Genomic DNA, 22,054 nt, shown 5'->3' on the forward strand with positions numbered 1-22,054 from the left:
TGAAACATTTGATATAAACAAATGTCCCAAATAGTTATAAAAACATTTCAAATAATTCAAAGAGCGGGAGCTGGCATGGCGTAGTGGTTTGAATGTTACTCTATGACTCTGGAGACCAGGATTTGATTTCCAGCTTGACCATGAAACCCACCTTGGGAAAGTCACATGCTTTCAGCCTGAGAGAAAGACAATTGCCAACCTCTGTCTAGTGAAGAAAACTCCATGACAGGTTTGCTTTAGGGTAGCCTTTTATACTCTTCATGATAGGTTCGCCTTAGGGTAGCCATATGTTGGAAATTCCAAAAGAATGAGAATGCACAACCCTCTGAGGCAGTCTGTTCCACTGTTGAACAGCTTTTATCTTAAGGACGTTCTTCCTAATGTGTAGATGGAATTTCTCTTTCTTGTAATTTGAATCCATTGCTTTGTGTCTTAGTCAGCAGAAAACAAGTTTGCTCAATCTTCTACATGGCATTGACTTAAGTCCCATTCGGTAGAAAAGTGGGATTATTAAATAAATAAATAAATAAATAAAGTAATAGATTCACATATTTAGGGATGGCTACCATATCATTGCTCCATGTTTTCTTTTTCACACTAACCCTACAGAGTTCCCTAAGTTGTTCCTCATAAGGCTTGGTTTCCAAATTTTTGATCATCATGATTGCACTTTTCTGGACATGTTGCAGTTTCTTGAACTGTGGTGCTCAGAACTGGACATAGTGTTATGGGTAACAAATCTTGGCAAGAAAACCCCACAATAGAGTATTCTTAGGGTCTCCATAAGTCTGAAATGACTTGAAGGCCCACAACAACAAGGTGCCTCCTCTAAAGCAGTATGAAAGGATGGACCTGAGGCCTCTGCAATGAAGGGCTTAGAGTAACCCAGAAGGTATTAGCACGCCTCCTCTTTGAAGATTTATTTAAGAGTGCAGTGGACTGCCTTGAGGGATGGTGGGCTCTCCTTTGTTGTTTGTTTCTAACCCAGAGGTTATATGGTAATCCATCAGAGAGACTTTAGCTGTGGGTTTCCTGCATTTGGGACAGAAGCTTGGACTGGATGACTCTTGGAGTTCTTTCTAACTCTACAGTCCTTTGATTTCTGTGGTGGTTCATGGAGCTGCAACAGAAGTGTTGCATGTGGCACATGGGACTTCCAGTGGCCCATCTCTGGTATTATTGTCCAGAATGTTACTTTTCTCTTTCCTTTTCCTTTTCAGGTAATCAAGCCAGAGGGTTGTGATAGTGAAGTGGAAGCTGCTCAAGGACCAGATGCCCCTGGGGATTCAGTGGTTACCTGTGACCTTCCTGACCCAGGAAAGGGAGATGCCAGCAGCCCCGATGTTGTTATAGAGGCTCAGTTTGATGACGGCGAGGTAGAGAGTGAAAAAGAGATTGCAAGAGAGGCCCAGGATTCCAAGCACCCGTCTCAAGGGGCTGGTGAGAAGGGTGAGTAAACTTTCCCCTCATCCAGCTAATGATTTTGTTCTCTTCTTTCCATTTCTGTTGCCTTTTAAAACACAAATAAAGGAACTTCATTGGTTCCCTATATGATGTTTAGAACCCTAGTTCAAACTGGCTCCATCCTTTCCCCTCCATTAACAGTTGCTGCAGTAGACAGGCCTTTTATACTCTTCTGTAGCTACATATGAATGTGTAAAACTCCACAAAACATTCAAAGATATTGCTGTGTTAGTCTGTAGAATCAGTATGTAGAAAGATCTTGCAGCCCCTTTGATACTAACTGAAAGAAAGAAGTTGGCAGCATGAGCTTTCCTAGACTTCATTGATGCTGCCAATTTCTTACTTTCAGTTAGTCGCAAAGGGGCTGCAAGATCTCTCTGCATTCACAAAACATGTTATCTGTCCATACCTACTCATGTTTAATGTCTGGATGGCTTGTATAAAAGTCTGAGGTATGTTGCTTTGTTGGAAGAAATTTGCCCTTGTTGCTTGACAGCTGATAAGTATCTAGCTTTGAATACATGTTATGTCTTTCATAGTTTCAGACACAAAATCATGCTACTTTTGTATGCATGTAGTGCCTATAAATTTTAAAGATGCGATTCTTTCTTTGAGTTAGCTGTCACAAACCAGCTTTTGGTTGCCTTTTTTAAAAAAGGAAATAATTGTAGACAAATTTAGAGAAAAAGAAATCCATACTGTTTCCCAAAAGGGAGTACCCGTGAGGATAAAATAAGAGAACTGGAGATTATAATGGCTGAGACAGAATATTGGGTGGGGGAGACATGAGTTTGAATCCTTGCTCAGGTACTGAATTCACTGAATGGATTTGAGGCAATTGCTATTAAACTGTCTGTTTCCCTGGACTAATCTACCTTACATGGTGGTTGTGTGGATATAATGTGTTAACCCTCATACAGACTTCCTTGAGTGCTTTAGAGTAAAATGGGATAGAAATGCCATAATTCCAGTTTACATTTTATAGGAAGGAAGATGGGTATGGCATTCTGTCAGAATAGCAGGGCCTGTTCTGTAGCAGCCTTGAATCTGTGGAGCTCACTTCTTATTGAATTTAGTGCTGTTTTGTCCTTACTGGCCTTTCAAAGGCAGGTTAAAGGGTTTCAGTTTTGGTTGACCTTTGAAAATAGAATGTTTAGGGTGTTTTATGTCCATCCAGTCCTTAATTGTTTTGCATTGCTCTTGTCATTCCTTAGAAAAGGATTCTGGAGTTTTGTTTGTATTGTACAGTTTCATCCACATGCATTCTTATCTCAGCATCATGCACTACTATAGTGCCCCTAATCCTAAAAGAGAGATTTAGGAGTACTTTCCCCCAATAACTAACCAAAGATTCATACCCATGGATTCATACTCGGGACCTAGACAGCTTTGCAAAGGGTCTTCACCTGTTCCAGGAAGGCAGTGGAGGCATTTTGTCAGAGAAGGGAGGATGATCTGCATGACAGGAATAGATCTCCATCAGTCTTCAACGATATCTCAAAGTAGGTGACAAGGTCTGTAGTCCGACAACGGAGCCTGAGTGTGTCCCAAGGAGGCCAACCAAAATGGGGAAGGGTCTGGAAACCATTCCCAGTGAGGAAAGACTTAGGGAGCTGAGAATGTTTAGCTTGGAAAAGAGAAGGTTAAGATGTGATGACAGCCCTGCTTAAGTATTTGAAGGGAAGTCATACTAAGGATGGAGCAAGCTTGTTTTCTGCTGCTCCAGAGAACAGGACATTGAGCAAAGGATGCAAACTACAGGAAAAGAGATTCCAGCTCAACATTAGGAAGAACTTCATGACAGTAAGAGCTGTTCGACAGTGGAGGACACTCCTTTGTAGAGTGGTGGAGTCTCCTTCTTTGGAGGTTTTGAAACAGAGGCTGGATGGCCATCTTTCACAGGGCAGGCTTGGATTGTGTGCATTTCTGAATGGCAGAGGGTTTGACTGGATGGTCTTCAAGATCTTTTCCAACTCTGTGATTCTGTGATTCTACTTAGAAAGCTCAGAAGCAAGTGTCAAGCCTGTGCAAATTAGCAGCATCCAGAGAGCGGAGGATTTTCATTATCTTCTTCATCCCCTGTTCTCCCTCCCAGGCCTTTTTGCCTTCCTATCCTGCAATATCCATTCTGCATTTGGACTGTTGTGATCATTTAGTTATAGTGAAGCCAAGGTCCTTAACAAAGTATTTGTGCTAAAATAACAATGCCACTTAGCTGTGGCAGAGACCTGTTTTAGATCCTGCTCCTAAATGTTTTCCATCAGTGGTATATTTGCAGAGCCTTGTTCCCAAGGTCCCCTTGCCTTTCCCTCTCTCCCCACATCAGTAGTTTTACATCTTCCAGTGGAGTCTAGAGTTTTGTTTGTGACCATGCTTTTTCAGAGAAGTTTCTTCCTTCTTGTGCAGGCCTGAAAAAGAATTGAAGACGTGATTAGTGCTGCTGAAGTTGCTGAACTTCAATACAGATCTGCTTTGCTGTTTGGTGTCATGCTGTTGGTAGAAGGAGATGCTGTGGTTGAGTGGCCCTCTCTGCCTAAGTTGGTGTTGCATGTGGAGCATTCAATGAGGCTTGCGTTTTCAATCTGTTCAAACCCCGGGGAAGCCTAGAAAATGCTGCATCCAGGGCTTTATATACAAGTTTTAGTTACGTTCAGATCTAGTCAAAATGTCACACAAACTCCTCCAATTTTGAATCTGCCAGGGGAGCCTTAGCCACACACCTTGTGGCAAGTAACTCTTTCAGTTAGGAAATATTTGGCCCTGGACAGATGGGCCTATAGGGCGCCCTCGTCATGTGCTAGGGGTTGGCCGAGGACGCACCGCCCATACATGCCTCACCCCTAGCAAGTGACGAGGGTGTCAAAATGGCAGCGCTCTGTACACACAGGCGCCACCATTTTGACATGATGGACGCTTAGCGTCCACACGTCGTGCCCCCTTGTGACATACTGCGGCGCCACAAGGGTGCCACAGAAAGAACCCACTTTTTGCCGCGTGAGGAAGCCACGTAGTTTGTCCACTGCAGCTTCCTCTCTCCCAACAACATAGTAATCTACAGCAAAGATTGAAAACAAAGTACGGCCAAAAATCTGGTGATTAAAAAAAAGTAATTAAAAAAATTAAAGCACTATTAATTTAAAATGACATGAAGGCAGTTTGAAAACATAATGATAAAAGGAAAAGTACGACATGAACATCATTAAAAGATTTTATTTATTTATTCCTTTATTTATTGATTTGATTTATATCCTGCTTTTCTCCTAAGATTAGATTCAGTGCATCTACTTCCAAACAACATGCTTTTTTCAACATGCAAAATATATAGGCCCTTGTAGACAGTTAAAATGATGAATATTCCTCCACCAACTTTTATGTGATACTCCTGCCACCACATGAGGGGAGAGGCTGCTGTCACACTGCAGAATTAATGTAATTTGACACCACTTTAACTGTCATGGCTCCATCCTATGGAATCCTGGGATCTGTGATGTATATTGTAAATGTTTCCTCAAATGTCTATTTAAATTGGGGGGGGGGGGGGTCTTTATCTGCCAGTGAAAGGAAAGCAGAAACATTTCCTGACTTCTCTGCTGTTTGCAGGTTTAAATAAAATTGGCAGTGTGCTTTTGCCTTGCTAGCATCTCCTTTACTTTCACCATCTCTCTCTCAGAGGACAATGTTGCTGCTTACATGCTTCAACTAGTGCATTGGGACCTGACTTGAAGCAGCTGGTATAGCTGGGGGGCAAAGTAATAGCATTTCCACTGTAAGCTTCTTTGTCCTTCCATTTCCAAGGATTCAGAGTTGTCTACCTAAGTGCAAATGAGCAGTAAAAGTGTTCTTCCACAGCACCTGCTCAGTTAGGAGAAAGTCCAGGAGAGCATTGCACTGGTGTATCATAGCAATAACAAGTAGCAATAGCAAGTACATTTCTATTCCGGTTATAAGTGCACTTAAACACTCCCTAAGCAGTTTACAAAGTGTAAGGTAATTGCCCCCCAAACAATCTGGGTACTCATTTTAGCAAGCTCCTCGGAAGGATGCAAGCCTGAGTAAAGCTTGAGCCCTTTTGCTGGTATTGAATTTGCAACCTTATGGTTTTGAGTGAGTGGCTGCAGTACAGGCATTTAACCACTGCGCCACCAGGGCTCCTGGTAATCATAGAATTGGACGAGACCATCATGTCCCATCTTAACCGCCTCTTCTCCAGGCTAAACATACCTAGTTGCCTAAGTCGTTCCTCATAGGGCATGGTTTCCATACCCTTCACCATTTTATTCGCCTTTCTTTGGACACACTCCAGTTTCTCAATATCCTTCTTGAATTGTGGTGCCCAGAACTGAACACAGTATTCCAGGTGAGGCCTGACCAAAGCAGAATAAAGCAGAACTATTTCCTTGATTTAGAAGACATTATACTGCTGTTGATAAGTATTTTTTTCTAAACTGTGTTCTGAACAACCAAAAAAAGAGCTCTCCTAGTTCAGATCAAAGGTCTGTCTAGTCCAACAGGCTGCTTCTAACCAGGTGCATTTGGGAAACTCTCAAGAAGAAGGATGTGAAACCAATAACCCTCTCCCACTCTTGCTTGCAAACACATCTGGTATCCAGCAGTGGGCAGCCTGTGAACCTGGAAGTTGCATATAGCCATGCCGACTAGAAGCAGTTCATCATAGAACGATAGAGTTGGAAGGGACCACAAGTCAATCTGTTGATCTTTCCTCTGTCAAGAGTTGGCTAATGGTTTTTTAAAACCATCAGTGTTAGGCTGCATCTACACTGCACAATTAATGTAATTTAACGCCTTTTTAACTGCCCGGGCTCAGTGTTATTGAATCCAGGGTTTATAATTTCATGAGATAATTAGCTTCCTCTGCCAGAGAGCTCTAGTGCCACAACAAACTACAAATCCCAGGATTCCGTAGGATGGAGCCATGACAGTTAAAACAGTGTCAAACTGCATTAATTCTGCAGTGTGGCAGCAGCCTATCTCCTCATGTGATGCCAGGAGTACCACATAAAGTTTGGTGGAGGAATATTTATCATTATAACTATGTACAGGGCCCTATATATTTTACATGTTGGAACAGAACTGGGTAACCATGTCATTTGGAAGTAGATATACACTTGAGTGTTCAGGGCAATCGCTTAGAAAAAGTAGGATTCTAGTCTTCATGTTTATTTCAGGTGCCAGTTCTTCAGGCGGATACAGCATGGAAGTATGCTTCATAGTTACTCATCTTCCTGCATAGTTCAGACATGCAGAAAAAGGTAGGCAGAATATGCAAATCTGATTCATTTCTCTTGGCCAGAATGTCACCCTAAGTGGAGATGTCTGAGTCTGTTGACCTAATACCTGCTTCATAAAACCTTGTAAGCACTAGGAAGAAGCAGAAATCTTTCAAGGCAAATTTGTTGGATGACTGTTTGAGGTGAGAGGGTTTTTACTACTGGTGTAACAGTATTTTGCCTCAAGTGTGGCCATGGGTGAAAAGATAAGTCATAGCCTTTTAAATGAATAAATTCCCATTTACTTTTCATCTGCCTATCAGCTTCTGAGAGTCCATGACCCTTGTAGCTATCTATGGCAAAAGTTACTCATGCCATTATGTAAGCAGTGTGGAGTCTGGCCAATACCAGTAGTGGCATGACTGGTATTGGCTGGACTTTGCATCTCCTTCTGGGCAAGACTTCAGATCCCTGGAATGTTTTGTTTTTCATATCACCTGTGAGGGTAGATGGTAAATGCCATAGTCCCTCCAACAGTAAATTTCTGGCAAGGTATTATTATTATTATTATTATTATTATTATATCCCACTCTCCCCAAATTGGGATACAAAGCAGCATACAAATTACAAAAAGCAATATACAAAAGTGAGCATCAAAATAAAGTTCAAAATATACAAAAGTGGGCATTAAAATAGAATTAAACTAATATAGTATTAAAATGCATCACTCATTAAAAGAATAAAATGCCACTTAAATGGTAACAGTACTTAAAAACTGTGCATATTAAAACAGTGAAAAATCCCAAAACATTAAAGCATCAATAAAAACAAAACTATATACAGGCCTTTGAAATCTTCAAATCCAGCATCACAGGGCATTAAAAGCCCAACCCAAACATCTGTAATGACCTGGCAGCACAAAAATGTTTTACCTTGCTGCCGGAAGGACAGCAGGGATGGGGGTCATCCTGGTCTCTCTGGGGAGAGATTTCCAAAGTCTGGGAGCAGCTACCAAGAAGACCCTGTCTCGCTTGTTCCCTCCAAATGAGCCTGAGAAAGTGGTCGAAGAAAGAGAAGGGCCTTTCCAAATGAGCCTAAAACCCTAGTGAGCTCATACAGGGAGATACGGTCCTTCGAATAGCCTGGACCCAAGATGTATAGGCTTTATAGGTCAAAACCAGCACTCTGAATTGTGCCTGGAAATGGAGTGGTAGCCAGTGGAGCTTTTGCCACAAGGGAGTTGTATAGCCACCTCCAGTTAGCAACCTTGCTGCAGCTGTTTGGGCCAACTGAAGTTTCTGAGCACTCTTCCGAGTGCATTACAGTAAAGCAAATGGGCTGTAACCAAGGCACGCACAACTATGGCCAGATCTGACTTCTCCAGGAACTGGAGCTCTTGGCACATGAGCTTTAAGTGTGCAAATGCACTCCTTGTTACTGTTGAAAGCTGGGCGTCCAGGTTCAGCACTGAATCTAGAAATACTCTCAAACTGTGAATCTGTCTTTTCAGGGGGAGTTTAAACCCATCTATCACAGGCTGAATCCCTATTCCCAGATCTGTCTTTCGACTAACCAGGAGCACCCGCATCTTGTCCAGATTAAGCTTCAATTTGTATGCCCTCATCCAGTCCATCTCAGCTGTCATTAGTTTAGCACAGGAAGAGCTTCCTTTCAGATGCATGTGCATTCATGCAAAGGGAAAGGTTTTATTTTGCAATCCGCAGGGCAGGCAGGTGTTTCCAGGCAGGGTGAGATAAGCCTTTTATTGAGAAATATTTCTGTAGTTCCAGGTAAAATGATGGTGTGGTTAAGCATGTTCATTCAGTACTTTCAGGCTCTGGACTGGGACATTCCACAGACTGCTTGCCAGTCTTTGCTGGATCAGTGTGCCTGTTGGTCTTTGGTCCTATAATGATGGTGTGGCTGGAAAGTCCAGTCTTGGCAGGGATTGACCAGACAGTTGAATGTGTCCACTGATGAGGAATCTGATTGTCTTAAAGAGCACTTTAGAAACCTGAAGTCCTCTGTTTGGGAACAAAACCAAGATAACCTCAGATGCTACAGGGCAGGAACTGAGCAGGCCTTGGCTTCTTGCTCATTTTACCTCCAGGACAGCTGGTTATGTAGGAGAACTCCAGGCACAACAAACCAACTAGCAAAAATTTTGGGTCAGGATCTCCTCAAGCCAGAGCATCCAAACAATTCTGCTAAATCAAACCCAAGGTCTGTGTGAGTCCAGCCTTCTGTTTCCCAAGTAGATGGCCATGGAATACCATCAAGCAGAACATGACTGCAATTCAAAGATATAGCCTTGTTAGTCTGTAGAATCAGTATGTGGAGAGATCTTGTAGCACCTTTGAGACTAACTGAAAGAAAGAAGTTGATAGCATGAGCTTTCCTAGACTTAAGTCTACTTCCTCAGAGGCATTAAATGTGTCTGATGAAGTAGATTTCAGTTTATGAAAGCTCATCTGCAAACTTCTTTCTTTCAGTTACTCTCAAAGGTACTACAAGATCTCTCTATATTATGAATGCATTTGTACATCTTCTCTCATTTTCCTGAACAATGAGAGTGATACCACCTTGGATAATTAAGTATGCAATATATTGCCATTCATGACTAGTAGACATCGGCACTCTTAATGTTTAGGAATTTGTCCAAGTCCTCCTTTTAAAGCTCTCCAGGTTGGCAGATGTCACTACATCTTGTGGAAATGAATTCCATTTTCACCTGTGTGTCATGCAAAGAGCTCCTTCCTGTCATCTTTCCTGTATCTCCCTGCATTTTGCTTTATTGGGTTCTATTATAATGAAATAAGAACAAGTTTTCTTTCTGAGAACTTTTACAACTGACTTGTTGGAACAATTCCAGCGTGGCCCAAGGTTGAGCTCTTGATAGCAGTTGCCCAGATGCCTTTGTGCAATTGCAAGTCAGGCATAAAAATGGTGGCTTTCTGATCCAGAGATGCAAATAGGTTTTGGAGAGGTGGCTACTCATGCTTCTCCTCCCCAATTCTCTTGCACTTTCTCCTCACTCTTGCTTCCTCCACAGTGCCCTCTTCCCTTTTTCTGTGGCTGATAAATGTAGCCAGTACCAGACAGTTATGCATTTTGGGTCTTCTAAAGCCCAGAATGTGAATGTCACCTCATATGACCTTATGTGGTTTTTTTCGCCTCCGTTAGTCAGATCTTGGAAAATTTACTTGTTTTCAACTACAACTGCCAGAATTGTAGACATTGGTCATATTGAGGGGGGGGAGGCAGTAGGGAAAAAAGTAACTTTTCCAAACTCTGACAGTAAATGCACTGTGGGGCATTAAAGAAGTTGGTGGAACAGGAGATGACAGTGGCAGTAATATGGGGAGGAGAGAACAGGGTGTACTGCTCATCCTTTCCCAAACTATCCTCCCTTTGCCTCAGCCTTTTCTCTGTAAGCACTTGACATTAGTGAGTTTGCAGGAGGACCAACTCCACACCTAACACTGCTTTTAGCTCTTACTTAGGTCCTGGGGTGAGGCTTGGTAGTCCAGGGGCATTTGGAAGAACCAGATTTGGCAGCAGAAAGCTGCCTAGGTTTGTTTGCAAATGGAAAATGGTTTGCTCTTGCCAGCCTTGTGCAGTTGGAATGATGAGGATTTCCTCACTGTTGTCATTTCCATCCCGTGTAAGAAGAGCGTTTTCCTCCCCTCCCCTCAACTTTAGTTTGCTAATTTATTTTAGTTTTATTTTTTAGAGGTGAGAAAACACAATATGTTTATCTTTGCAAGTGCTTACGTTTAATTGTGCTCCTCTTGGAGAAGATTGGAGATTTCCACAGTGGCCGCGGTGAGCCTGGAAAAAATAATGTTGGATCTGTCATGGCTAATGAGTGTTTTAATCTGATGGCTTTAAGGGTCTGCTTTGGCCACATCAGATGTCCTGGTTAATTTAATTTGTGTAAGGAACTTTCAAGAACTTTAACAAAAATTTAAAAATAAAAGACAACTTAGCCCAGGCGGAGGGGTGGCGGGCTGGAAAGAGCCACTAGGCCCCAGCATGGTTCAAGCTGCTTCCTCAGAGGGGTGCTAACTCTGCAATTGCTGGATCTAATTTGCTGGTAATAACAGAACTAATTGGAGAGGTTTCTTGCCATTAGTGCCTAATTTTCTTTTCAGCAAAGCTATAACAATTTTTGGTTTTGTCAGGTAATCGCCCGAAAGGGAAACAAGGGGATTAAAAGCACCATTTTGCTGGGCTGGAGCTGCTGAAGGGTGTTTGCACTGTAAGATAAGCTTAGCAAGCCCTGCCCAAGCTAACATAGTAAATCTCCCACTGCAAACATAGTGCTGCCCAGGGTGGAAATATTGAATGGTCACCGGATAACCACGACAGCAAAGGTTCGGCACAGTTTATTTCTGGTTTGGCAGATGGCAGCAAGACTTCTTTCTCTGTCCTCCCCACCTCCTCCCCACACATTACCTCTTAGTTGAGCTGTCCAGGATTTCTCCTGGCTTACCCTGTTCTCCATTTGCTTGCTCATATCAGTCCTGCTCCAAACTCTTTTTTCAGGGTTATTCTCATGCAGGGGAGGGGGTGTCACATGGTTATCGTTTTATGGACTGCCAGGCTCCATTGAGCTGCCTTTCCAATGAATACAAATTTGGTTCCTCTGTATAAGAACATCCCAATGATCTATCTAGCTCAGCTTTCTCTTTTCTAACAGTGGCCAGCTTGCTAGCACAAGGATGTTGGAAACTGACGTGACTATAAGGATTCTCTCCAGCTTCTAATATATGAATGGCAAATCAGTGGCCCTCTAGATATTAGCCCAGTTACAATGACTGATGGCTGGGGATAATAGAATCATAACGTCAGAAGAGACCACAAGGGCAGGAACATGCATTCAAGGCATTCACGACAGATGGCCATACAGCCTCTTTTTAAAAACCTCCCAAGAAGGAGACTTCATCACACTCCAAGGCTCATGTCTAGCAATGACAGCCAGTTTAAGTGCCCGAAGCATAAGAGGAAGGTGAGGAGGAAAGACCTCAGATCATCTCAGAACAGTGGTCCTTGAACAAAAGAACTACAAAGGTAGATTGGAAAGAGAAACAGCAGAATTGGAGTTCATCCACAAACTATAGTCCATCAACTACGGGCTGAACAGAGATAATGGTTTCCTGACTCGCTACACACACTTCAGCACTATCTGACCCCATCCTCATGACCCCTACATTCATTCATCACTGTATTCCCCTCACCACAGGCTAGTCCCATTGCCAGACTGGATCTGCCAGTTCATCTCCATGCACAAAGGCCAGTTCCCAATGCCTTTGTGCACTAACAACCATCATTAAAACAGGACCTGCAACTTCATTTCCATACACAATGGATTTGCAATTTGAATTGACATCCTCACATACCAATGGCATATATGGGTCTGTGCCTGGCTTCCACTCCACCAAATGCATCTGAGGAAGGAGACTGAAGTCACGAAAGCTCATGCTGCCAATTTCTTTCTTCCAGTTACTCTCAAAGGTGCTATGAGATCTCTCTACATACTCATTCTCTTCACCTTTTTTCCCCTTTTGTGGTCAAAGGCAACGTGTTCCCACAAAACAGCGTGTGAACAGGACGGGCAAGTGCATAAACAGACAGGTTTGTCCCGTCTGGTCTGATTCAGTTTCCTAAAAGTGTGTGCTTTTCCCAGTAAAATACTTAAGTCAGTCCAGGTGCTTTTCAGTAAGCAAACTCCATGGCACTTCCTCAGAAAAGTACCTGATCTGGTTTCTTTCCTCTTCTGCCCTCTCACCTTCTGTGAGGCTGATCATCATCTCAGTCATTGCAACATAACAAAAACTCTGCCTTCTCTATAACAATATTGTAATTATCAGGCAGGGCTGTTGTCCAGTTATGATCACCTCCTGTGTTAAAAAAATCTAGCTCTCATCCCCAGTCTTTGACCCTGCTGGCTGGAGGCCAAGGGTATATATTGTTGTTGTTATGTGCCTTTTCTGGGGCTTAGTGTGTGTGACTCACCCAAGATCACTCAGTGGGTTTGTGTTGCGGAGTGGGGAATCAGACCCTAGTCTCCAGAGTTATAGTCCAGTGCTCAAACTACTCCACCACACTGGCTCTTGTACATATACATATACATATTATTTTTATTATCTTTATGTATATAAAGGAGGAGTGAAGATAGGAGGAAGCAACATTAACAATCTAAGATATGCAGATGACACCATACTATTAGCAGAAGATATTCAGGAATTGGAAGAGTTAATAAGGGAATTCAAAGATGAAAGTGCAAAGGCAGCTCTGATGCGAAACATAAAGAAAACAAAAATAATGACCACAGAAGAAAAATTCAATCTAGACAACAAGGAAATTGAAATAGTGAAAGAATTCCTTTATCTAGGATCAAACATTGACCAGAATGGAGAGTGCAGTCAAGAAATAAGAAGGAGGCTAGGAATGGGAAGGACAGCTATGAAAGAACTGGAAAAGATACTGAAGAGCAAAGACATACAACTGATCACTAAAGTCAGAATTGTCCAGGCTATTGCATTCCCCATCATCCCCAGGTACGGATGTGAGAGCTGTACAGTGAAGGAAGCAGACAGAAAGAAAACCAACTTCTTTGAAATGTGGTGCTAGAGAAGAGTCCTTGGGATGCCATGGACGGCCAAGAAGACAAACAAATGGGTTCTTGAACAGATAAGACCAGGGCTCTCCTTGGAAGCAATGATGGTCAAGTTGAGGCTGTCGTACTTTGGTCACATAATAGGAGGGCACGAATCACTAGAAAAAACAATAATGCTAGGAAAGGTAGAGAAGAGAAGAAAGGAAGACCACAAACCAGATGGATAGACTCGATCAGGGGGATTGTGGGCAAGGGCTTGCAAGATCTTGGCAAGACTACAGTGGAGGAGAGGAATTCTTGGAGATGTCTCATCTACGGGATCACCATGAGTCAGAACCGACTCAAGGGCAGCTAACAACAACAATATCCTCCTTCTTCCCAGTTTGGGACTCAAGGAGGCTTGCAGCTGCTAAAACAGAGTTAAACATTCATAGCATAGCAAAAGTTAAAAAGCAGTTTAAGCACCATAGAATTAAAACCAATTAAATTGAACTCTGGTCTCCTGCATCTCCACAATTGAAGTCCAGTGCTCAAACCACTACATCACACCACACTGGTTCTCCAAGGGTACTATAGTCCAGTACATTTAGAGGATATCAGGTACAAGAAAGCTAATGTATATACTCATGTATAAATCTAGACATCTTAATGTGAAGTCGAAGGTTTTCATGGCCGGCATCCATGTTTTTTTGTGGGTTTTTCGGGCTATGTGGCCATGTTCTATACCGTAAACCCACACATACAGACCGATACCTGCATAAGAACTCCAACCATCACCCAGGACAAAAAAGAAGCACAATTAAAACACTGGTAGACCGAGAAAATTGCATCTGCGAACCCCACTTCTTGGAAGATGAACTGAAGCACCTGGACCGGGCTCTACAGGCCAATGGTTATTCCAGCTCAGACATCAGAAGGGCTGCCAGGCCTAGGAAAACCCAGAGAAGTGAAGACAAGCAGCCACCAAAAGGGAAGGTATTTTTACCATACATCAAAGGAGTCACAGACAGAATAGGCAAAGTGGTGAGGAAGCACAACCTTCAAATGGTTTACAAACTGACGAAGAAAATCCAGCAAATGCTTCGCTCAGCCAAGGACCAGAGAGACCCTCTCACAGCCGCAGGAGTTTACCACATACGATGCAGCTGCAGACAAGTCTACGTAGAGACCACCAAACGCAGTGTGTAAACAAGAATCAAGGAACACGAGAGACACTGCAGACTGGGCCAGCCAGAAAAATCAGCAGGAGCAGAACATGCCACAAACCATCCTGGGCATAAAATACTGTTTGAAAACACTGAAATTCTGGACCATGCCAACCACTTCCATGTCAGGATGCACAGGGAAGCCATTGAAATCCACAAACATCTGGATAATTTCAACCAGAAAGAAGAAACCCTTAAAGTGAACAAAATTTGGCTACCAGTCCTGAGGAATAGCAAAATAAGGGCTCAGCAAATGCAAATGGGAAACCATTCAGAGTCAGGGGCTTTCCCAGAAGATAATGATTACCAATTAGCAAACATATATCCTCATTTGCATTAGCCTCCCAGCCTGAGGCCAGCCATCAACACAGAACAAGACACATGCAAATCCCTCCTGCATTCCCAGGCTCACACAGTATATATACACCCAATTTTCCAGGCAAAGCATTCTCTGAAGATGGCAGCCACAGATGCTGGTGAAATGTCAGAAAGAAACTCTGCTAGAACATGGCCACAGAGCCTGAAACACCCACAAAAAAAAAAAACAAAACCCTTAGACATTTTAGTAAAAAAATTGACCCCAAAAAGCTGAATTGACTTATCCATGAATCAATGCAAGAATTGTACTTCAACTTCTTTGAAAAAAGAACCATCCCCTGGTAAAAGGCAAGAGTCTCTTCTGTCCTGGAAACACTGAACCCCCTTTAGTTTTCATCCATCTAGCCTTTAGTTTGAGCAGAAATAATTATGCCTGCTGGAATTTTGTAAGCTCTTTGGCATTGTTTTCCTTTGCTTTATCCTTTAGATCCCTTATTACAGTTTGCACTTTGTTTACGCGGGGGATCCGTTCTGGACTCCCTGGCGTAAAACAAATACCACCTATGCTTGAGCTTCATTTAAATGAATGGGGCTCGTGCACGCAGCGGTGTGGTGGCGCGGCGGCATGCACAACTGTCCCTTTCCCCCGCGTGGCTTTCAGCATATGCTGAAAGCTGAGTAAACGGCGCCCGCGTATGACGTGGGCGCACTGTACATACCTCTAAGTTTTACCTTCGACTTATCCGTGGGCCATAACAAAATTCATAATTTTGGCCCCAAAACCTGCCTTTGACTTATACACAAGATCGATTTATAGCCACATATATACAGTAGTTTAGAATATCTGAGACTGCTGCCACGTTACTAAATTAATGCAGTTTGACACTGCTTTAATTGTCATGGCTCCATCCTGTGGAATCCTGGGATTTCTAGTTCGTTGTGACACCAAACTTTCTGACAGTGAAGGCTAAATATCTCACAAAGCTACAAATCCCAGAATTCCATTGCTTTGAGCCATGACAGTTAAAGTGGTGTCAGACAGCATTAATTCTGTAGTGTAGATGCAGCCTGAATGTGGTTCCAAAAATGTCCTGCTTTCATTTGTTTTGGAATTGCTGGAGGAGAGCTTTATTCCTATCAGGTACTACCAAAAAGATAAGTAAACGTGTCCAAAAGCAAATCAAGCTTGAACTCTCCCTAGAAGCCAAAATGGCTAAACTGAGACTAACATTACAGGTGGATAGAGTCAAGGAAACCATGGTTAACCTGCATTTCTAAGATCTGAGGGGTCTGCTGATGACTAGGTCTCTTGAAGGTTTTTCTTTCATAGGATAGCCATAGGTTAAAGCCAGTTTGATGGCAAATAACAACAACGTTCCTAAAATGGGGTTTGGACCAGTCTGTGTATTCACAACTTGGTATTATACTGTAGTCCAAAAGGAGGGCATAATTTTTTAATGAGGTTGTACTAGAATTCCAATGATAACTATTAGTGAAGGAAAATGTAGAGGCATTAATGTGGATGATAGTATTATTACAGTTCCTACAAGCATGTTTATATCAATAATTTAAGGTGAGTATTCTAATTCTTCTGGGTTTCTTGCTTTCACAAGCGAATAAATAATGCAGGGATAAAAATAATTAAAAGATAACTAGGAGACAAATTTGAAGGGTTTTGGGAGTGAAGTGAAGAGTTAGCTCAGGTCAATGGTATAGATTTGTGATCCAAGTGTTAAAAGAGGGGCAATTCTTTTAAAAATTTGCCTGAAATTTTTAGTGGTGGATGGCGAAGCAGAGGGGATGGCTCCCCTCCCGGCGTTTCTAAAATAATTAGCCTAAATTTCTTGGAAAGAGGACATTTGGGCAGAGTACCAGTCTGCAACACTTTAGATTCCTGCTGTCACAGTAATTGAATAAAACTTGTATTACTCAGAGACTTTGTTGTGGCAAGACTTCAATCTGATCCCTAAATGAATGTGTAGGTTGATAGCTGTTATCTTTCTACCACCCTGGTGCTAAGGACAGCTCTGACATTTTCCATGTCAGCTGGATGGGCAAACTGACATTTTGTTAGTGATTATTAAGGCCCAATGAGTCCACTAGGAAACCTGCTTTCACAGAGCAATAAATTGAAGAGCCAGGTGAGACGCAGTGTTTATGTATGCCAGAAGAGATCCCAGTGGCTCCTATGGTCACCTGAACCCAATTACAGTGGGCTCTTAGTATCCGCTGGTGTTTGGTTCCAGGACCTCCCATCGATGCCAAAATCCATGGATGCTCAATTCTTGTTAAATACAGTGGTGAGTAAAATGATATCTCTTATATAAAATGGCAAAATCAAGATTTGCTTTGGATTTGGACGTGTATAAGAAATGAAAAAAAAAAAAAAAAAAAGGAGGTGGGAATCACCCAAATTCAAAGAAATAGCTAGTACATGTAGGGTAAGGACTTTAAACAAACAGCTAGTACATCTAGGTGGAAAGTCAATAAAGCTAAAGCACAAAATGAGCTCAGGCTTTCTAAAGAGGTTGAGAACAATAAAAAGGGCTTTTTTGGGTATGACCACAGCAAGAGGAAGAAGAACGAAACGGTAGGGCCACTGTGTGGAGAAGATGGCAAAATGCTAACAGAGGACAGAGAAAAGGCAGAATTACTCAACACCTTCTTTGCCTCAGTCTCCTGAGGAAAATTGAGTAGAGGACACGATAGGGGAAACCCAGCACAGAATCCGTAAAGGGGTAGTACAAGAATATCTTGTTAATCTAAATGAATTTAAGTCTCCAGGACCAAATGAACCACATCCAAGGGTATTAAAAGAGCTGGCAAGTGTAATTCCAGGGCCTTTGGTAATAATCTTTGAGAACTTCTAGAGAACAGGAGAGGTCCCAGCAGATTGGAGATGGGGAAGCGTTGTCCTCATCTTCAAAAGGGAGGAAAAGAGGGCCCAAAGAATTAACACTTGGTTTGTTTGATTTCAACACCAGGAAAGATTCTAGAGCAGATAATTAAACAGTCATTCTGTAATCATTTAGAAAGAAATGCCATAATCGCAAAGATGCAACATTGGTCTGTCAAAAACAAGTAATCTCAAACTAATCTTAGCTCTTTTTAAAAATTAAATCACCAGTTTGGTAGATTAAGGGAATGCTGTGGATGTAACATATCTCAATTTCAGTAAGTTCTTTGACAATGTCCCCCATGATGTTCTTGCAAAGAGACTAGTAAAATGTGGGCTAACTGTTAGGTGGATTTGTAACTGTCTCACTGGCTGAACTTAAAGGGTGCTCAACAATGGTTCTGTTTCATCCTGGAGAGAAGTGACCAGTGGGGTGCCAAGTGCTATTCAACATCTTTATCAGTGACTTGGACAAAAGAATAGAGGGCATGCGTATCAGTTTTGCAGATGATGCCAAATTAGGAGGAGTAGCTAATACCCCAGAGGAGACCTCAACAGTCAACAGTCATTTTTAACTATTTAAACAGTCTTAAGCTATCTTTTTAACTTTTAAAATAGTTTAATATGGAATCATCTAAGATGGCAAATGTGTTTTAGAGCAGCTCAGCACAGCCCTGGTGACTTTCATTATTTATAGAGCATAAATTGAAGAATTAATTGTGTGGTTAGGAGGCATCCTATTCAAGTTACCAAGTGCCTTGCGGATTAATCTCTTTTGAGCTTCTCTCACAGTTCCATCCAGTCTTACCAACTTCAAAGTTAAAAGGTTGATGGTAAAGTGGACATGTGTGTGTGCCTTCAAGTTGCTTTTCTACTGAGCTTCATATCCTTAAACTAAGTGTGATGGGTAAAGGTTATTGGTCTCCTGGCTTATATGTTGCTGGTATCCGGAGGGGTTTCTTTTCTCCCTTTCCTTAGAGCGTATATGACTTTTCCTGAGCCTTTTAAAAATAGCGGCTGGGCTATGGTTGAAGACTATCTCCTTGCAAGGTGCGGTTTGGGTTTCTAGGCTAAATATGCATTTTATAACCTTGCATAACATTCTTTAAAGGAAATTAAATATTTTAATGAATAGGTGTACTTAAAGGGAACTATTTATATAATGTGAAAAGCAAAGTTACCCCAATGTAAGAAATGCCAGGAAATTGAAATACTTTAATTTGCATTTAATAAATAGAGTGTATTTTCCACCATTTTGTTTATTATGGCTGCTATAGATGTTCTTGTAAATTTTGGGGTTTATTTTGATTTTAGCAGATGTGCACAATGGAAGTTGACCATATATCTGTTCCGCATTGCGGCCTGGTGGGCTACTGAAATGCTGCTATTTGTTCCACGGTGATTCTGACATAACATTTCTGCTGCTTTCTGTCTGGGCCAGCACTCAGAACTGGCTCTTGGGACTGCCAAAAGGGGATATGAAAAGGCTGAAATGAGGAAAGGATTTTGAAGTATTTGCTGGGTGTGTATATTATGCTGTGTTTTCCCTAGGGAGGGATCCGGAGACTTGCAGCACCTGCCATGTGAAGCAAGAAGATTCCTCTAAGATGAATGATCCAGAACACTTCCTTCAGAAAACTGCCAAGGTAGTGTTGTGACACTAAAGAAGACTGTAATTTCCATCCCCCCAAATCCATCTGATCCCCAAATTATGAACTCCTTTCCCCCTCCAAAACTTCATAAGACTTGCAGCTGTCAGCTGCTCTGAGAATCATGCAGTCAAGTAGTGCAGGTGTTAGGGCAAGGATGGAACACTTATGGGTCTCCAGATGTTGGTGGACTCCAGTTCCAACAATGGCCAGGCTTGTCATCCAGCAACCTCTTGAGTGCCAGAGATTCCACACCTTTTGGATTAGATGGTCAGACTAGAAGTGCAAAAACCTAGATTCAAGTTTGCACTCAGCCATGAAGATTACTAGTAGTGCTGGTCCTGTCTCCTGCCATACCTATCTCACAGGGTTGATGTGGGGGTGTAAAATGAAAACCTTGCATGCCCACTCGAGTTCTTGGAGAAGAAACAGAATATAAGCTCTGGCTCTGGCACTGGGGTGAGCTGATCTGTTTTCCTAGCCCACCTTACAGACTTATTCTAAGAATACATTTTAGCTATTTGGGCAGGACCAATTTATATTTCCTGGAGTATATGCTTCATTTGAAGAGGGAACATGGTGTAATGGTTTGAGCTTTGGACTGTGAATCTGGAGACCAGGATTCAAATCCCCGCTCAGCCATGGAAATCCACTGGATTGGAACTCTGGTCTCCAGAGTGCTACTCCTGTGCTCAAACCACTACACCACGCTGGTCCAAATATACAGATCCATTAATTGTTTTCTCTACACCCTGATAGCGTTGATTATACTCAGCCTTATGGAAGGGTTTGGAACCTTCCTTCTGCAGGATGCTTGGGCTGGTATTGGATGTGAAAGAGGAACTGGCTATGTGCATGATGGATATATGTGGCAACCTGTGACCTGTTAGGAGTAGAAATCATGTGGCCTCCAGTTATTATTGGACTGCAGTTCATAGCATGCCTCACCACTGGCTGTTCTGGCCAGGACTGCTGCGAGTTGCAATCCAACAGTATTGGGAAGACCTCACATTTCTCACCCCTGCTGTGAGGTGATGATCTTATGAGCTACACCGCTGGACTCTGTTTTAGAACCAGCTCCTCTCTAAGGGACACTGCTGCCACTTCCGTAGAACTAAAATGGATGCCATGTTAAGCATCAGAACAAAAGGTAGGTGGATCTTTGTGAATGAGGAAAGCACCCCGAGCTTTGCTTTCTTGTCCAATTTTATGAAAGGTCTTTAAACACTAAATTGTGACTTCTATGACTCTTTCAGGTAGTCTACATCTTGGAGAAGAAGCATTCCAGGGCAGCAACGGGCTTCATCCGTCTCTTGACTGATCGCAACAGTGAACTGTTCAAGAAGTGCGCCATGTTCTCACCCGTGGACCACAGAGTGCCTCGTGCGTATGTTGCCTTGGCTGACTGCCCACCAGATTTTGCCACCAGGCCAGAGGATTATGTCAACACTCTCTTCATCTGCCGTATTGTGGACTGGAGAGAGGACAGCAATTTTGCCCATGGGTATGTGGCTGCTGGGTGAAAGGGAGCAGAAGGAGGGCTTTGGGGAAAAGCTCAGTGGTGAAGTACAGTTACAGCATGCAGGTGTTTCCATATTTAGTCTGTGGTCCCTCACTACTGTGAAGCTCAGGGGTGGGTAATGGTGGAGGGTCCAGGGGCCATTTTTCACTCCTACGTGCCTCTTAGGGGCTGCACAGGTACCCCCAACATGATTTTGTTTTTCACCAATTTTTGGCTTTTTCTTTTCTTTTCCTTGTATCTCAAAGTCTCTCTCTCTCTCTCTGTGTTATGGGAGCCAAAAAATTATGTTCTGCAATGATTTTAAGCCATGTGGAGATAGGACAAAAAACCCCTCAAAACCTGAAACCTCCTCCCACCTTCTTTTGGACTCTAGTGGCTTCGGCAGGGGGACTTCAGGGGCTGCAGAATAGGACCCTGCAGGCCTCATGCACTCACAAGCTGGCACTTCCCCACCTTGGAAGTAGCATAAGATAATGTAACAGCCACCGTACCATAAACTTCAGTATACCTACCTACCTACTTGGGCATCTCACCCAGGAAGGTCCACATGACAGCACGGGTGGGAATAATAATAATAATAATAATAATAATAATAATAATAATAATAGGATTTATTTATATGCTGCCCAATCTCTGGGAATCTGGGTGGCTTACAATAGAGGGGATAATAGACGATTCCCTGCCCTCAATGTGGTCACTGGGAGATAGCATTAGGCTACATATAAACTAGGACTAGGTGATGTGATATTCTCCAAATGTTTTGGACTTCAGTTCTCATAATATCTTACCATTGCCCATGATAGCTGGGTCTTATGAGGAATCATAATCTAGAGCATGGTACTCCAAGTGGTGATCCCTGGATTGGTGCCAGTCCACAAGCCTTCAGCTCCCAGTCTCTGGAGAGTTTCCAGGAAAGAAAGAAACAGGCACTTAGAAGAAAAATTGCTAGTCCTTCCCATCAGATAGCTTAACAAGTTTTGACCCAGAATATCTAGAAGGCACCAGGCCTCCATCCCTAGGCTCAATATCTCACTGTCAACCATAGAATAACATTTCTGTGGTTAGATGAAGGGAATACTGTGGATATAGTATATCTTGATTTCAGTAAGGCCTTTGACAAGGTTCCCCATGACATTCTTGCAAACAAGCT

General features: G+C 42.5%; 1 protein-coding gene across 1 annotated transcript in view; it reads left to right on the forward strand.

Annotated features, from left to right (window-relative positions):
• The window catches only part of LOC121925997 (DIS3-like exonuclease 2), a 192,568-nt gene that overhangs the window by 123,601 nt on the left and 46,913 nt on the right, over positions 1-22,054 (forward strand). The window contains exons 7-9 of the mRNA XM_042458552.1: positions 1,221-1,449; positions 19,285-19,379; positions 20,639-20,886. Coding sequence (XP_042314486.1) covers positions 1,221-1,449; positions 19,285-19,379; positions 20,639-20,886 — 572 coding nt within the window. The remainder of the gene's footprint in view (positions 1-1,220; positions 1,450-19,284; positions 19,380-20,638; positions 20,887-22,054) is intronic.

This window comes from Sceloporus undulatus, chromosome 3, assembly GCF_019175285.1.
Source record: "Sceloporus undulatus isolate JIND9_A2432 ecotype Alabama chromosome 3, SceUnd_v1.1, whole genome shotgun sequence".
NCBI classification, from domain to species: domain Eukaryota; kingdom Metazoa; phylum Chordata; class Lepidosauria; order Squamata; family Phrynosomatidae; genus Sceloporus; species Sceloporus undulatus.